This window comes from Natator depressus, chromosome 11 (genome assembly GCF_965152275.1).
Source record: "Natator depressus isolate rNatDep1 chromosome 11, rNatDep2.hap1, whole genome shotgun sequence".
NCBI lineage: Eukaryota > Metazoa > Chordata > Testudines > Cheloniidae > Natator > Natator depressus.
In genome coordinates, this window is record NC_134244.1 from 12547002 (window position 1) to 12563460 (window position 16459).

General features: G+C 43.6%; 1 protein-coding gene across 9 annotated transcripts in view; it reads left to right on the top strand.

Annotated features, from left to right (window-relative positions):
• Positions 1 to 16459, top strand: part of KALRN (kalirin RhoGEF kinase) — a 766757-nt gene that overhangs the window by 692581 nt on the left and 57717 nt on the right. For all 9 annotated transcript variants that reach the window (XM_074967163.1, XM_074967166.1, XM_074967164.1 and 6 more), the window contains 7 exons: positions 466 to 532; positions 1789 to 1892; positions 10841 to 10910; positions 13017 to 13103; positions 14024 to 14116; positions 15738 to 15788; positions 16176 to 16253. In XM_074967163.1, the coding sequence (XP_074823264.1) occupies positions 466 to 532; positions 1789 to 1892; positions 10841 to 10910; positions 13017 to 13103; positions 14024 to 14116; positions 15738 to 15788; positions 16176 to 16253 (550 nt within the window). The remainder of the gene's footprint in view (positions 1 to 465; positions 533 to 1788; positions 1893 to 10840; positions 10911 to 13016; positions 13104 to 14023; positions 14117 to 15737; positions 15789 to 16175; positions 16254 to 16459) is intronic.

Sequence of the window (16459 nt, forward strand, 5' to 3'; positions counted from 1 at the left end):
TGTTTTTGTTCTGTATAATCAGACCAACTGACCGTCTCTACCCCAGGATTTAAAAAAAAAAAAACCCTGGTGAGAAGGATTTCCACTACCTCTGGAACAGATGAAGAATATTCTGAACTGACAGGGTTAAGTTTTCATCAGACAGTAGCTATTGAGCCATGAAGTCATAGGTGCTGGAACTAGGAGTGCTGGGGTATAGCAGCACCCCTTGGTTTAAAGTAGTTTCCATTATGTACAGGTTTACAGTTTGGTTCAATGGCTTTCAGCACCCCTGCTATAAAAATTTTGTTTCAGAACCTATGCATGAAACTGAGTTGAGGGAGAACTAGGTCATGTGAACTGGAATAAGGATGTAGTCTTTGGTTAGAAACTCTGTGTGTGTGTGTGAGAGAGAGAGAGAGAGAGAGAGAGAGATGGAGAGGCGGTAACTCGTACTGAGAAATGATGCAGCTGTTTTTTATCTAGGTTTGTCTTAAATGAGCTGGTGCAGACTGAGAAAGACTATGTCAAAGACTTGGGAATCGTGGTAGAGGTGAGTTTAAAAAGTCAATTTAATACCTTTAAACTCTGGCTGTAATTGCTCAGATCAGCAAAAGGATGTCTTCCTAACTGGATACTGTGCTAAAAAGTGCCTAAAGTAAATGTTTCCAAATACTAAATTTAAAACCTACAATGAAGTGTGCAAAGGCTTATCTTGGCTGACTTGTTTCTCTTGGGTTGTGATACATGCGATCCTTTCAGGTGTAGTATAGTCTTCCAGGTGATGGAGAATAGATTTTTCTTCTTGCACTTCTTGTATTCTCCTGTTGCTATTAGACAGAGATCCTACCTGAAACTGGAACTGATTAATAATGGCACTAACTTTATTTAGAGAAGGGCCCAAACCAAAGTTCCAAATTTGAACACCTCTAAAAATTGGTATCTTGATCCAAACTTCATCTCGGGCCCATATGTAGCAGCTGAGTTATTTGTTTTTAACACTCTTTGGGATGAAAGGAACTATATCAAAGTTTCAAAAGTGTCCATTAATTTTGGATGCTTCAATTTTTGAGTGCCCCATTGATACGTAGAGGTATTCAGCACATACAACACCAGTTGCTCCAAGGTGAGGACAAAAAACAAAGGCACTGAAAACTTGTGACCTCTAGGAAAATCTTTTGCTTTTTGCAAACTTATTAGCTCAGTGAGTGCTGCCAACCAGTTTAGTGGTGGCTTTCAAAGGCTTCCAAGCGTTTAGAACTCATGTGTTCTCTTACTCAGATAATGAAGTGTGAGGTAAACGTAAACCGACATTTGTAATGCTACAAAGACTCAAATAAGATTTCTCATGCCTTCTGAGCATTCCATTTGTGACTCTCCCTAAATTTACTACATGATTTTGTGCACCCAAGAAGTACTTTTTTTTTCTTTTGATAAATGAATCTTATCTGTGCCGACTTTGGCTTCTTGCACTTATCAGGGAATCCAAGAATTTTGGACAAACCACTTATGTAACTTTTAATTGCACTTGTCCCTTTAGTGACATTACAATAGATTTGTACAACCTTTATGAGAAATTACAGAATAAATCCCTTTATAGCTTTTTCTTTTACGGCAAGTGTGTAATTTTAAAATATAAGATGGGTGTCTGGTTTTAAACTGCATAACATGTATTTTAAGTACCTGGTTTTCTTCTAAAGAAAGAGATTCTACCAGTTATGGCATGTAACTTGTGCTTGTCCTGAAAAATGAAATTATTGTTGTTGTTCAGCTGGGCCATTAGTTAATCACTGATCTTTCATACTACAGGGCTTCATGAAGAGAATAGAAGAAAAAGGGGTTACTGAAGATATGAAAGGGAAAGACAAGATTGTATTTGGCAATATCCACCAGATTTATGACTGGCACAAGGAGTAAGTTGGATTTTTAGATATCTTTGACAACTGTACTTCTCCAAAGGGGGGAGAATTGGAAATCAGGGTGCCTGGGTTCTATACCTGTCTCTACTACCAAATTTACTTTGAATGGACTTTGTGCAAGTCATTGAGGCCCAAACTTGCAAGCTTTGGGTCCCAAATAAAAATGGTATGATTTTCAGAGGTGCTGCGAAGTACCCTCCACTCCCCTGGACTTCAGCGTACTAGCACTTCAGAAAACAACGGCAGCTTTTTATTTAGGTTATACAATGTGGTTTTAATCCCGATGCTGGAGATTCCTACGTTGACACTGTGGTGTCATTGGATGGTAGGTGTATAAAATAAAAATGGGCTCAAGGTAATTTTCACTCAGAGAATCTGACTGGGCTTAATTTAAGAATGTTTGATCCTGGGACTTGTGGATGCTCAATACCTCCGAAAATCAGCCCATGCAATGTGTCCCACTAAAACAAGATTCAGACTGGAATTCAGAAACAGACTAACCTGGATATGGATGTGGAAGGAATGGTGCACGTATGTGAAAAGAGAAAACAGTACATGGAAAAGCTGCATCAGTCCATGTTTTCTAATCTGACGTAGGAGTTGGGTCAAACAGAAGGAAGCTCTGGAATTCCTCAGGGTGGGGATGTGTTGCTGGACACTAGCCCCCAGAAATCTGCCCAAGATAAATGCTTATTTCAAGTCCCAGAAGTAGGTTATTTACAATGTAACACTGTGTGAGCAGCATCTTGCTTTTAACCTTGAGCAGCAACTATTGCTGCTTTCTAACCATACGAGAACAATAGTCCCATTGACTCTGAAGTGCATTTCAACTCTGGCATTCATAAACATTCAGCAGCTACAGCTCACTGCTGCAGAGCTTGCCTTAACTGAATTGAGTTTCAACAAACTTTTTTTTTAATTAAGTGTTGCAAGGTGCCTGATTAGAGGAATAAATGTCTGAATTCAATATTCAAGTGTTACCCAGATTTTCTAAATAAGGTCAGATTTCCTCTAGATCTTCTGTATTGTTAATGAAAATCCCATATTGACGCAAATGGACTTAGAGTTAATGCTATCTTGTGCCAGTCTCACAAGGCAGGGATATGCACTTCAAAAATTCCATTACAATAAGAAATCAATAGAACTATAGATAAACTAGAAATCATTAACAGAAATCTCTCTGCATCTTTTAACACAGGGGTGGGCAAACTAGGGCCCGCAGGCTGGATCCGGCCCGTCAGGGCTTTCAGTCTGGCCCATGGGATTGCCAGCCCCATGATGCAGTGTGGCTAAGGCAGGCTCCCTGGTCCCGTGCTGCTCCTGGAAGTGGCTGGCACCATGTCCCTGCGGCCCCTGGAGAAGGGGGGCAGAGAGCTTCATGCTCTGCCCTCGCCTGCAGGCACCGCCCCCCCCCCAACTCCCATTGGCCAGGAACAGGGAACCGCGGACAATGGCAGCTTCAGGGGTGGTACCTCCAGGCGAAGTTAGTGCATGGCCTGCCCCTCCCCACCCCAGCCCCAGGAGCCACTGCCAGACATGCTAGCCACTTCCGGGAGCAGTGCGTGGCCAGGGCAGACAGGGAGCCTGCCTTAGCCCTGCTGCACGCCGCTGCCACCCCGGAGCTGCTCAAGGTAAGCGGTGCCTGGCCAGAGCCTGCACCCCCAACCCCTCCTGCCCTGAGCCCCCTAACCCCCTGCCTTGAGGCCCCTGCCCCAACCCTACATTCATGGCCCTGCATACAATTTCCCCATCCAGATGTGGCCCTCAGGCCAAAAAGTTTGCCCACCCCTGTTTTAACATCTGCACTCTTTCTGTGGTATTGGAGAAAGTATGTATAAACTCAAGTAAAACCAACTTATAAATGGCTATAAGTCTCTTCGGCTATAAACCTCCATCAGGCTGAGTTTGTGCAGTGTCATTGCTCCTCACCAGTTCTACTGTTGGTACTATTAATATTTTTATTACCATAGACCCTAGGGATCCTAGTCACAGGCCAGGATCGCATTGTTTTAGTCCTTCTCTTCGTGCTGCTGCTTTTGCTGTTTGAACACTTACACAATATCTAGTGGTGGCGATTCTCCTCTAGCTGAGGGCAGCGGAAGGGAGGGTTAAGGATCAAACTCTTGACCTCTGCTTTTTAAAAACCCTATTAGTTGGGACTTGAATCTCCAAGACTTACCTCACTGAAGTGTTTCATTTCATGCCGAGCTCTCTGAAGTGAATCTTCCTTTGTAGGTCCTGGACCTTGCCAGGACCTGCTTACTCCAGACAATGCTTCTCTCCATGCCAGGCATCTGCAGTTAAGATCCATGAAGGCATTCGAGCTGGAAATTGCTCAGCATAAAAGAGAGTTGCTGGGAAAGGGGGCTCTATCTCCTTTGGTGGCTGTTAAAAACCATAAAGATATCTAGAAACATAAAGCACCTAAACAAAGCTCATTTTTAGGCATCTAAATAAAATTCCTTAAAAGAGATTTAAGCTAGAGGTCTCCAAAGGTGCAGGCCAATGTAAATATTGGTTTGTCATATACTTAGACAGCGCAAAAAGAAAAGGAGTACTTGTGGCACCTTAGAGACTAACCAATTTATTTGAGCATAAGCTTTCGTGCGTTACAGCTCACTTCATCGGATGCATACTGTGGAAAGTATAGAAGATCTTTTTATACACACAAAGCATGAAAAAATGGGTGTTTACCACTACAAAAGGTTTTCTCTCCCCCCACCCCACTCTCCTGCTGGTAATAGCTTATCTAAAGTGATCACTCTCCTTACAATGTGTATGATGATCAAGGTGGGCCATTTCCAGCACAAATCCAGGGTTTAACAAGAACGTCGGGGGGGGGAGGGGATAGGTTACCTTGCATAATGACTTAGCAACTCCCAGTCTCTATTCACGCCTAAGTTAATTGTATCCAATTTGCAAATGAATTCCAATTCAACAGTCTCTCGCTGTAGTCTGGTTTTGAAGTTTTTTTTGTTGTAATATCGCAACTTTCATGTCTGTAATCGCGTGACCAGAGAGATTGAAGTGTTCTCCGACTGGTTTATGAATGTTATAATTCTTGACATCTGATTTGTGTCCATTTATTCTTTTACGTAGAGACTGTCCAGTTTGACCAATGTACATGGCAGTGGGGCATTGCTGGCACATGATGGCATATATCACATTGGTGGATGTGCAGGTGAACGAGCCTCTGATAGTGTGGCTGATGTTATTAGGCCCTGTGATGGTGTCCCCTGAATAGATATGTGGGCACAGTTGGCAACGGGCTTTGTTGCAAGGATAGGTTCCTGGGTTAGTGGTTCTGTTGTGTGGTATGTGGTTGCTGGTGAGTATTTGCTTCAGGTTGGGGGGCAGTCTGTTGGCAAGGACTGGCCTGTCTCCCAAGATTTGTGAGAGTGTTGGGTCATCCTTCAGGATAGGTTGTAGATCCTTAATAATGCGTTGGAGGGGTTTTAGTTGGGGGCTGAAGGTGACAGCTAGCGGCGTTCTGTTATTTTCTTTGTTAGGCCTGTCCTGTAGTAGGTGACTTACCAGCAGGAGAGTGGGTCTGTGGGGAGGGGGGGGAAACCTGGATTTGTGCTGGAAATGGCCCAACTTGATTATCATACACATTGTAAGGAGAGTGATCACTTTAGATAAGCTATTACCAGCAGGAGAGTGGGGTGGGGGGAGAGAAAACCTTTTGTAGTGGTAAACACCCATTTTTTCATGCTTTGTGTGTATAAAAAGATCTTCTTCTATACTTTCCACAGTATGCATCCGATGAAGTGAGCTGTAGCTCACGAAAGCCTATGCTCAAATTGGTTAGTCTCTAAGGTGCCACAAGTACTCCTTTTCTTTTTGTGAATACAGACTAACACGGCTGTTACTCTGAAACTTAGACACCGATAACTTTTGACCAGCTCTAGTTAGTTTGTAGTCAAAATGTTTAGTGACTAAACATAGCCTTAGACAAAAAATGACAGATTTTCTACAGAAGTTTTCATTTTGGTCAAAACTCTTCATGGTTTTGTCCAACTGTACCTTTTTAAATTTCAATTTTCAGTTTTCAGAAGTTGTTTTTGGTAAATGGTTGGTTTTTTTTTTTAATGTTGGGGGGTTTAAATAACTCCAAACTTCTGCAGAGTGTCTCTTGGCATTTTTCAACCATCTCTAATGAAAACCACAGAACAGAGTAAAAGTGAACACTTAAAATCCAAGAACGGATTTCTCTGACTTTTTTTCTCTCTCCCCTCCTCCCCCCCATCCCGGATCCCAACAATGTTTTGATAGGTGCAACATGCACCCAAAGGAAAAAGCCAGGTTTCCCCCTCTTGTTCAGTTGTTGTGGAATTCTCTAGCTAGGATTGGATAATAGTGGGTGTAATGATGCTGGTTCTGGTGGGGTCCAACTGAGCTTGCCAATTCAGGACAGATTGCCTAGAGCAGGGCAGTTACAGCCCTACACTGGAGTTCCTTTACTATTAAGACAAACCAAACCAGCCAAACAGAGAGGACTTTGGTTTTACCCCACTGGCTAACCACAAGTCACACAAGCAATTTCCTTAGGGTATGTCTACACTACAAAATTAGGTTGATATTATAGAAGTCCATTTTTAGAAATCGATTTTATACAGTTGATTGCATATGTCCACACTAAGCTCATTAAGTCATAGTGCATCCTCACTACTGTGGCTAGCATCGACTTACAGAGCGGTGCATTGTGGGCAGCTATCCCGCAGTCTCCGCCACCCATTGGAATTCTGGGTTAAGCACCCAATGCCTGATGGAGCAAAAACATTGTCGTGGGTGATTTAGGGTACATGTAGTCAGTCACCCCTCCCTCCATGAAAGCAACAGCAGACAATCGTTTTGCGCCTTTTTTCTGCGCAGACGCCATACCACGGCAAACGTGCAGTCCGCTCAGCTCAGCTCACGGACGCCGCCGCTGTTGTGTCCTGGGTGCTTCTGGCAGCAGACGGTGCAGTAGGACTGCTAACCGTTGTCATCCACCGCTTCCGCTGCAACTCTGCTCTGCTGCTATTGTCTCAATAGCGAATTTCTCCATGTTGTCTGTCATGGGCTCCCGGGTACGTGTGTTCTTCCTCAGGAAATGTGCGCGGTGCTAATCATCATCCTCCACCGCTTCCGCTGTAATTCCACTCTCATGAATCCACTTCGCAGGTCCTCTCATCGTTCTCTGTAAAGATCTATTCTTGTGGCTTCCGTTGTCAGCCACCACTTCCTCTGCAACTCTGCTCTCCTGCATACACCATATCATGGCAATCATGGAGCCCGCTCAGGTCACCGTGGCAGTTATGAGCATTGTAAACACCTCGCGCATTATCCTGCAGTATGTGGAGAACCAGAACCTGCAAAAGCAGGCAAAGAGGTGACAGCAGCGCAGTGATGAGGACATGGACGCAGACTTCTCTCAAAGCCAGGGCCCCAGCAATTTGGACATCCTGGTGGCAATGGGGCAGGCTCATGCCATGGAACGCTGATTCTGGGCCTGGGAAACAAGCACAGACTGGTGGGACTGCATAGTGTTGCAGGTCTGGGACGATTCCCAGTGGCTGCAAAACTTTCGCATGCGTAAGGGCACTTCCATGGAACTTTGACTTGCTTTTCCCTGCCCTGAAGCGCAAGAATACCAAGATGAGAGCAGCCCTCACAGTTCAGAAGCGAGTGGCAATAGCCCCCTGGAAGCTTGCAACACCAAACAGCTACTGGTTAGTCAGGAATCAATTTGGAGTGGGCAAATCTACTGTGGGGGCTGCTATGATCAGGATCCAGTTTGGATTCCCTAACTGTGGTGGGGCAATAGACGGAATGCATATCCCTATCTTGGGACTGGACCACCTTGGCAGCCGGTACATAAACCTCAAGGGGTACTTTTCAATGGTGTTGCAAGCACTGGTGTATCACAAGGGACGTTTCACCGACATCAACGTGGGATGGCCAGGAAAGGTACATGAGGCTCACATCTTCAGGAACTCTGGTCTGTTTGAACAGCTGCAGGAAGGGACTTACTTCCCAGAAAATCACCGTTGGGGATGTTGAAATGCCTATAGTTATCCTTGGGGACCCAGCCTACCCCTTAATGCCATGGCTCATGAAGCCATACACAGGCACCCTGGACAGTCAGGAGCTGTTCAACTATAGGCTGAGCAAGTGCAGAATGGTGGTAGAATGTGCATTTGGATGTTTAAAAGCGCGCTGGCGCAGTTTACTGACTCGGTTAGACCTTCGCGAAACCAATATTCCCATTGTTGCTGCTTGCTGTGTGCTCCACAATATCTGTGAGAGTAAGGGGGAGACATTTATGGCAGGGTGGGAGGTTGCGGCAAATCGCCTGGCCACTGCTTGTGCACAGTCAGACACCCATGGTGATTAGAAGAGCACAGCAGGGCACGCTGCACATCAGAGAAGCTTTGAAAACCAGTTTCATGACTGGCCAGGCGTTCATTTTCTGCTTTCCTGGACTCTGACATTGTTTGCCTCCATGCATTCTGCTGAGCTCTTTCAGTGCGGGAGTATTGCATGAGCTCAAACGTTTCATCGCAAGTGCGTTTTTTTTTTTGTTTGTTTGTTTGTTTTTTTTTTGCCGACTTATCTGCACTAGCCTTTGGGACGGAGATGATAGGAGGAGCGTAAAAACGTTTGCAGTTGCGGGAGGGGGGAAAAAAGGAGAGTAGTATTTAAAAAGACACATTTTAGAGAACAATGGGTAGACTCTTTTTAACGTTACATAGCACATGTGCTTTTGGTACAAGGTCGTATTTTGCCTCTTATATTGGGGGCATGCCGGTTTGGTATGAGAGATCACACACGCAGGGCCCGGCAACAGAATTTGGCTTGCAGGCAGCCATGGTAAGCCACAGTCTTTTGGCTTCAACCTTCATAACGTGTGGGAATGGTTTCAAACAGCAGCACCCTCCTTTCCCATACCAAGCACCCGTTGGGTTGGCCATTTAAAAGGAGGGGCTGTACTGGCCGCGAATGCATCCCAAGTCTTCAGGGCAAATTAATCATTAAACATGCTTGCTTTTAAACCATGTATTATATTTACAAAAGTACACTCACCAGAGGTGCCTTCTCCGGGTTCATGGTCCGGGAGCCTGCCTTGGGAGGGTATTGGCTCCTGGGTGATAAACCGTTCCTGGCTGTCGGGGAGAATGGTTTTTCCTCTTGCCTGCTGTGCACTATCCTCCCTCTTTCTCAGGCCCCCAAATCCTCATGCCTGTTGCATGAGACTCCCCCGTGCAGGTGTCCACGGACAGGGGTGGGGTAGTAGTAGCCCACCCGCCAGAATTGCATGCAGCTAATCATAGAAGCGGCATGTCTGGGGCTCTGACCCAGAGCGGCCGTTTGCCTCTTTGATTTTTTGGTAGGGTTGCCTGAGCTCCTTAATTTTCATGTGGCACTGCTGCGGGTCCCTGTTGTAGCCTCTGTCCATCACGCCCTTGGAGATTTTTGCAAATATTTTGGCATTTCGTCTCTTGGAACAGAGTTCTGATAGCACGGATCCATCTCCCCATACAGCGATCAGATCAGTATCTCCTGTTCGGTCCATGCTGGAGCTCTTTACAGTTCTGGGACTGCATGGTCACCTGTGTTGATGAGCTCGCCATGCTGGCCAAACAGGAAATGAAATTCAAAAGTTCCCAGGGCTTTTCCTGTGTACCTGGCTAGTGCATCTGAGTTGAAAGTACTGTTCAGAGCGGTCACAATGGAGCACTCTGGGATAGCTCCTGGAGGCCAGTGCCATCGAATTTCATCCACACTACCCCAATTCGACCCGGCAATGTCTATTTCAGTGCTAATCCCCTTGTCGGGGGAAGAGTACAAAAATCTATTCTAAGAGCCCTGTAAGCCAACAAAAATGGCTTCATCATGTGGACGGGTGCAGGGTTAAATTGATCCAATGCTGCTAAATTCGACCTAAACTTGTAGTGTAGACCAGGGCCTAAACACTCCAGTTTCCCAGTATTGCCCCCAGGGCCACTCGTTATAGGGATGAATGATTATGAAAACCAATACCCATGTAAAAGAAAAAAGGTTCTCCTGATCCCAAAGGACCAAGCCCCAGACCCAGGTCAAGATACAAGTTAGATCTTACCCACAAATCATGCTGTTGCCAATCCTTTAGAATCTAAAATCTTAAGGTTTATTCATAAAAAGAAAAAGATATAGATGAGAGCTAGAACTGGGTAAACAGAATCAATTATATACAGTAATGGCAAAGTTCTTGGTTCAGGCTTGTAGCAGTGATGGAATAAGCTGCAGGTTCAAATCAAGTCTCTGGAGTACGTCCACAGTCTGGGATGGGTCAGAGCTTCAGTTTGTAGCAAAAACCCTCCAGAGGTATGAAGCAGGATTGAAGACAAGATGTAGATGAGGCAGCTGCCTTTTTATAGTCTCTTCCAGATGTAAGAACACCTCTTCGTTCTTACTCTGGAAAACTACAGCAAAATGGAGTTTGGCGTCACATAGGCAGGTCACATGACCATGCGTGACTCAGTTGTTTATGGGTGGCAGCTATTGCTCACATGCTACCTTGAATGTTCCCAGGAAGACTTCTTATTTGGATTGGAGTCTTCCAAGATCCATTGTCAGTTAAGTGTTTCTTGACTGAGCACTTAATTTGCACATTCCTTTCTCGAAGCTGACCAAATGCTTTACTAAGGCTACTTTAGAATCAAAACACATTGATATATTCATAACTTTTACTACAAAAATGACACACAAAAATGATACAGATAGCATAATCATACCCAGCAAATCATAACCTTCCTATAGACATCTTACACGACATCCTTTGTACAAAATTTGCTGCAAATATATAACAGTCATCTATAGTTACAGATTATGTCAATAACGTCGGGGGTGGGGGGGAGGTGTGGTGGGGGTAGGAAGGGGAAACTATTCTGGATTGCTGATCTTCTTTTTACTTTCAGTTTTTTCCTGGCTGAACTGGAAAAATGTCTCCAGGAACATGAGCGTTTAGCACAGCTTTTTATCAAACACGTGAGTGTTTCTATGTTCTTGGAAAAAGTCTCTTCCTTCTAAATTCAGTTTGACCATGTTGAATTGCTATGCTCATGTATTAACACTTTTAATCCAGATATAAAATAAGGCTTACACTTTTGTTTCCTCAGCTACTGAATGGCTAGGTTTCCCTAAATCATAAAAACCAGAGGCCACCCTTCTTCTCCCCCCCCCCACCCCCATTTGCTACTTGGATTGGCGGGACTGAGCATGTATATAGCTCAGATACTCTGCTTACTTTCTCCAGACTTGAGGGAAGAGCTCTGTGAAGCTTGTCCCTTACGCCATCAGAAGCTGGTCCAATAAAAGATATGCATCACCTTCCTTGTATCTCATATTCTGGGACCAACAAGCTGAACATGTACATGTGAAATTAAGATTTGAAAGCAATTTACTTATTTCCTGGCTAGGAGTCTTGTGCTTTTTAAAAGCACAAAACGGGAGGCACTAAAACTTGAGTACATCTTGATTGATTTATTTATTTATTTATTTATTTATTTATTTATTTATTTTGGCTGAAGTGCAGAGAGCAAAAACACATTTTTCCAGAAATATTTCTCATTTGGTTATCAACATTGTATTTTTTCTGCTAGGAATACTTTGTATTGTGCAAGACTGAAATAACCTTGGCACATGGCATGCTGTGTACTCTGAAGATCATGTGTTTAAGAATAGTTTTTATCATTAAATTTACAATTTATCATTGGTTGCCATAATGTTTAAAACAGGGGTGGGCAAACTTTTTGGCCTGAGAGCCACATCTAGGAATAGAAATTGTATAGTGGTCCATGAATGTTCACAAAATTGGAGTTGGGGTGGGGGCTCTGGGGTGGGGCCAGAAATGACTAGTTCAGGATGTGGGGTGGGGCACAGGGGGTGGGGGAGGGCTCCAGATGGGGGTGTGGGCTCTGGGGTGTGGGTGTGGAGTTTGGGGTGTAGAAAAGTGCTCTGGGCTGGGACCGAGGGGTTTGGAGGGTGGGAGGGGGATCAGGGCTGGGGCAGGGGTTGGGGTGTGGGAAGGGGTGCAGGCTCCAGCTGGGGGTCAGGTGCAGGCTCTGGGGTGGGGCTGCAGATGAGGGGTCTGGGGTGCAGGAGAGTGCTCCAGGCTTGGACTGAGGGGTTCGGAGGGCAGGAGAGGGATCAGATCTGGGGCAGGGAATTGGGGCACGGGGAGAGGCTCGGGTGTAGGCTCCAGGCGGCGCTTGCCTCAAGCGGCTCGCAGAAGCAGCAGCTTGTCCCTTTTCTGGCTCCTATGTGGAGGCACGGCCAGGTGGTGCTGCATGCTGCCCTGTCCGCAGGCACTGCCCCTGCAGCTCCCACTGGTTGCTGTTCCCGGCCAATGGGAGCTAGGGGGTGGCGCTTGGGGTGGGGACAGTGTGCAGAGCAGAGCCCCCTGGCTGCCCTTACACGTAGGAGCCAGAGGGGGGCCATGCCACTGCTTCCAGGAGCTGCATGGAGCAGCCCACTAACCTGCTCCCTGACTGGAGCACCGGAGCGGGGCAAGCACCAGACCCCGTTCCCTAGTGGGAGCTTGAGGGCTGGATTAAAACAGCTGGCAGGCCGTAGTTTGCCCACCCCTGGCTTAAAAAATAAAAGTACATGTTTTTAAGTTAAAGTATGTTGTCCAACTTATTTTAAAAGTAACTGAACACCAAGAAGTAAAAACACTGGACCATACCCTTGGCTAGCATAAATCTTATGTGGAGCTATGTTGAATTACATGCAGTGAGGATCTGGCCCCTTGTTTTAAAGCCTCCATCTGTCAAACATATGTGCACTTGACTCGCACCATTGAACTCAATGGGGCCACTTGCCAAAGTAAAGCTACTCAAGTGCCTGAGTGTTTAGAGGATCAGGGCTGCATTGTCCAAATATTCTATATTGGAGGAGGAATATTGCCTTGATTGTTTTTCATCAAGGAGTGACTCATGGTCAGCTAGAACAGACCTGATTCCATTAAATGATTTCGTTATAAATGAGCATGATCAAGCAGAGCAATTTTAGCATCTTTCTGCCACTCCAATCATTTAATAAAAATATAGTAGTTAATTTCTTACTAGGTTCCTGTGCATCTTGCCTTCACAGGAGAGGAGGTTACACATGTATGTGGTGTATTGTCAAAACAAACCACGATCAGAATACGTAGTAGCTGAATATGATGCATACTTTGAGGTAAGGTTGGTCACGTTCACTGTATACGATTGCTACCTAAATCTGTCATGTGAGGTTAAAGGCAAATTACTCAAAAACTTATGGGTTTTGGCTCTGTTTCGCTAAGGTAAAGGATTTTGTGATACAGTTTATTCTTGTATACAAGTATATTCTGTTTACAGTATCTTTCAAGCAATTTCTTGTATATTTATCTCAAATTCCCATTCTTCTATTACTTTCCAGTTAATGACTAGGCTATTGCGTTCCCAAAGTGCAATTCATTTTCTTCTCACTCTTAATCTGAAATGGCTTTTGCCACCTGTGATCTTTGCAGAGAATAGTCAGGAGTTTGCGTGGGGTATATTTTGTTTGAATAATTGGCTGACTACTGTTGTGGTGTTTAGGGGTTTGTTGTTCTGCTGGATGATTTACAGTTAATCTCCCCTCCCTCCCTCCCTCCCCCCCCCCCCCAAGACTTTTTGTGTTCACTCCAGGAAGTCTTTGGGGCTATCCACACTTTATAATGCAAAAAGGAATGGTGCTTCATTTCATTAAAGGGTATGTCACTGCAACCTTTCATGCTCTTCAGGATTTCTTCATGGCCATTACCCGGCTATAATGGGAAGTGCAGTCTCCAGATCTTCAATTCCTACTCTACCAGCTCAAACTGAAAATGAATCCCAAGTATTTAAATTAGCTTCCAAGTATTTTGCCCAGTACATGCCAAAAAGGGACACTTACAGATTTTTGAAATCCTTAGGTTTTCTAAAATGTCCTCTTGCTCTGGCAGAAAATTATTCTTAATCTTCTTTTTATTTTGAGTGTGTCAATTACAGTGTCCTGTTTCCTGTCTTTGCTAATAGAATAGCTATAAATGTCTTCATGTGGTTTGTTGTTATTATTTATTTCTTAATATTGTTATAATTAATATTCCTTTTTAGGAGGTACAACAAGAAATAAACCAACGGTTAAGCCTAAGTGACTTTTTAATCAAACCGATTCAAAGAATAACCAAGTACCAGCTTCTACTCAAGGTGAGTGTAAAGATGCAATTCAGGTTAAACAATGGATAGTTTTAATCTTGCATTAGACTCGAATCAGTCTGAATTTCATTGTAACTTATTAGGTTTGTCTCTTTAAAATTTGACTTTAAAATTATCTTATGGGTATGTTGTAATTAGCCATCTCTTTAACTCAAGTGAAAAGTTAATGGAAGTTCTACGTTTGCAGACAAACAAATATTGTAGGGGCTGATAGACATTCAGGCAGCAGAGGGGCCCCAGTTAGGACATCTCTGAGAACAGAGCTTGGTAGCTGATGATGGCTAATATCTTCTGTATGTCAGTCTTCGTTTTTTGAGACGCTTCAGTTGCTTTACCCAGTCTTGCTAGAATAATTAAAGGTTTAGGGATGTTCTACATGAGTTGCATTGAAATTAGCTGATCAATGCTTTTGAGGTTTCTCATTTTAAAAAAAAAGTCTTCATTGAAAATGAGGTGTTTTTTTTTTTTTTAAATCAAATCTCATTTTGATGAATTTTGTTGGAGGGGGGGGGGGAAATGAACAACTTGAGGGGAAGCTAAACTTTAAATTTTTCATTTCATAATTGTGGGGAAAATGCCCATTGCTAACTTTTTTCCACCCCTAGAAAATAAAACTAGCAAAAGGTGGAAAACAGTCACTGGAGAAAATAGCTAATTTTCCCCTTACATATACTCTTCCTTAATGTTTCAAATTTTCCTATGGGGTGTAAGTTATTTTCTGACAAGAAAATTTCAAATGAGGATTTTTCCTATGGAAATGCCCACCATAAACATTCCTGTTTTCTGGCCAGCTCTAAGTGGAATAAACCAATCTAGAAATATCACCAGCACAGACTGGCACTGAATGAAGGCAAATGCTTTTAACAGATGTGACTGAGCTTCTGTACGTTGATATCCCGTGCCCCAGGATGAGAAACGGATAGATCCAAATTTTTATTGTCTAATTTATGAGTCCAACTTGGACACATGACATGATTTTTCAAGGATTCTGAGCACTCACGGCTCTTATTGACTTCTTCCACCACTCTTGCTGCTCATCATCTCTTAAAATCTAACCTGGGGTGTCTAATTTTAGTTGCCCAACTTGAATCACTTCTGAAATTTGGCCCATAATCTATAAAGGTACTGGTGGGTTTTTTTAGTTTTTGTTTAAGCTACTTAGCATATGAAACTGACTGCCATCAGCCTACTCTTTGGTAACTGTATTAGTTGCAAAAAAGTAATTGCATTTGTCTATAAGATTTCAAAAGGGAAAAAAGGGTATCTTCAAATGTGTGGTCTTGTGGCTTAAAAGAGGGGACTGAGTCAGCATTCCCAAACTCTAACTTTAGTTCTGTTCTGTTCTGTCCTGTCCTGCTTTGTGAATTTCAGCAAGTCATTCAACCTTTTGTGCTTGCTAATAAAATGGGTAGCATATTTTCCCTACCTCACAAGCATGTTTTGAAAACTAATTCATGTATATTAAGTTTCTCAGAGTCGCAAAGTGTTGTCTAATTACATCTTTCATTTTCTGTGGAGTTGCATCCTGCTGCTTGCTGGTGGATTTCTTTTTAAACTGGATAATGGATATCTTTCCTAAAACATCTTATGAGAACGGTCTTGTTTTCTTTAGGACTTCCTGCGATACAGTGAAAAAGCTGGGCTGGAATGTTCGGATATAGAGGTATCCTTTCATATCCTAGACTCTCTTGCTTTATCTGGATATTGCCAAATAATTCAGTGGAATTTTGTAGAGAGAAAGCCAATTGCCAATAGAATATTGGAGATGAGCAAAGGAACGATTACTTATGTTTCATGTTTCATTTAAGTTAAACTAGAAAAGGAAAATAAATTAAGCTACATGTAGTTGGCGCCCATGCCTGCAGGCCAGACCTCCCATTGACATTAGTGAAACACTTAGGTACACCATAATCATGCCTTTATAACTTCTAAAAATGAGCGTGCCTCATTCGTTTATCATTTGATTGCTGGCGCCTGTGTTTTTAATCATTCCTTAAAGAGCACTCTGCTCTGACTGTCTCATAATTAATATATCATTTTTATTTAACAGAAAGCAGTTGAATTAATGTGCCTTGTACCAAAACGTTGCAATGACATGATGAACCTGGGCCGTCTTCAGGGCTTTGAGGTATGCATCTGTTGTGCTTGCTTAAAGAGCAGTGCTCAAGGGACTATGAGGGGCTATTGTCTTTTTCAGTAATTATCTCCAAAGATTGTCCTTCAGCCTCTTTAGCCAGTATTCTGCTCTCTTAACTGTGAGCTACATTCCTGAGCTTCAGGGGGAGGGGTGGGATGAATGTATTCTTGTAGTTCTAAAAATGGAACAATCCTATA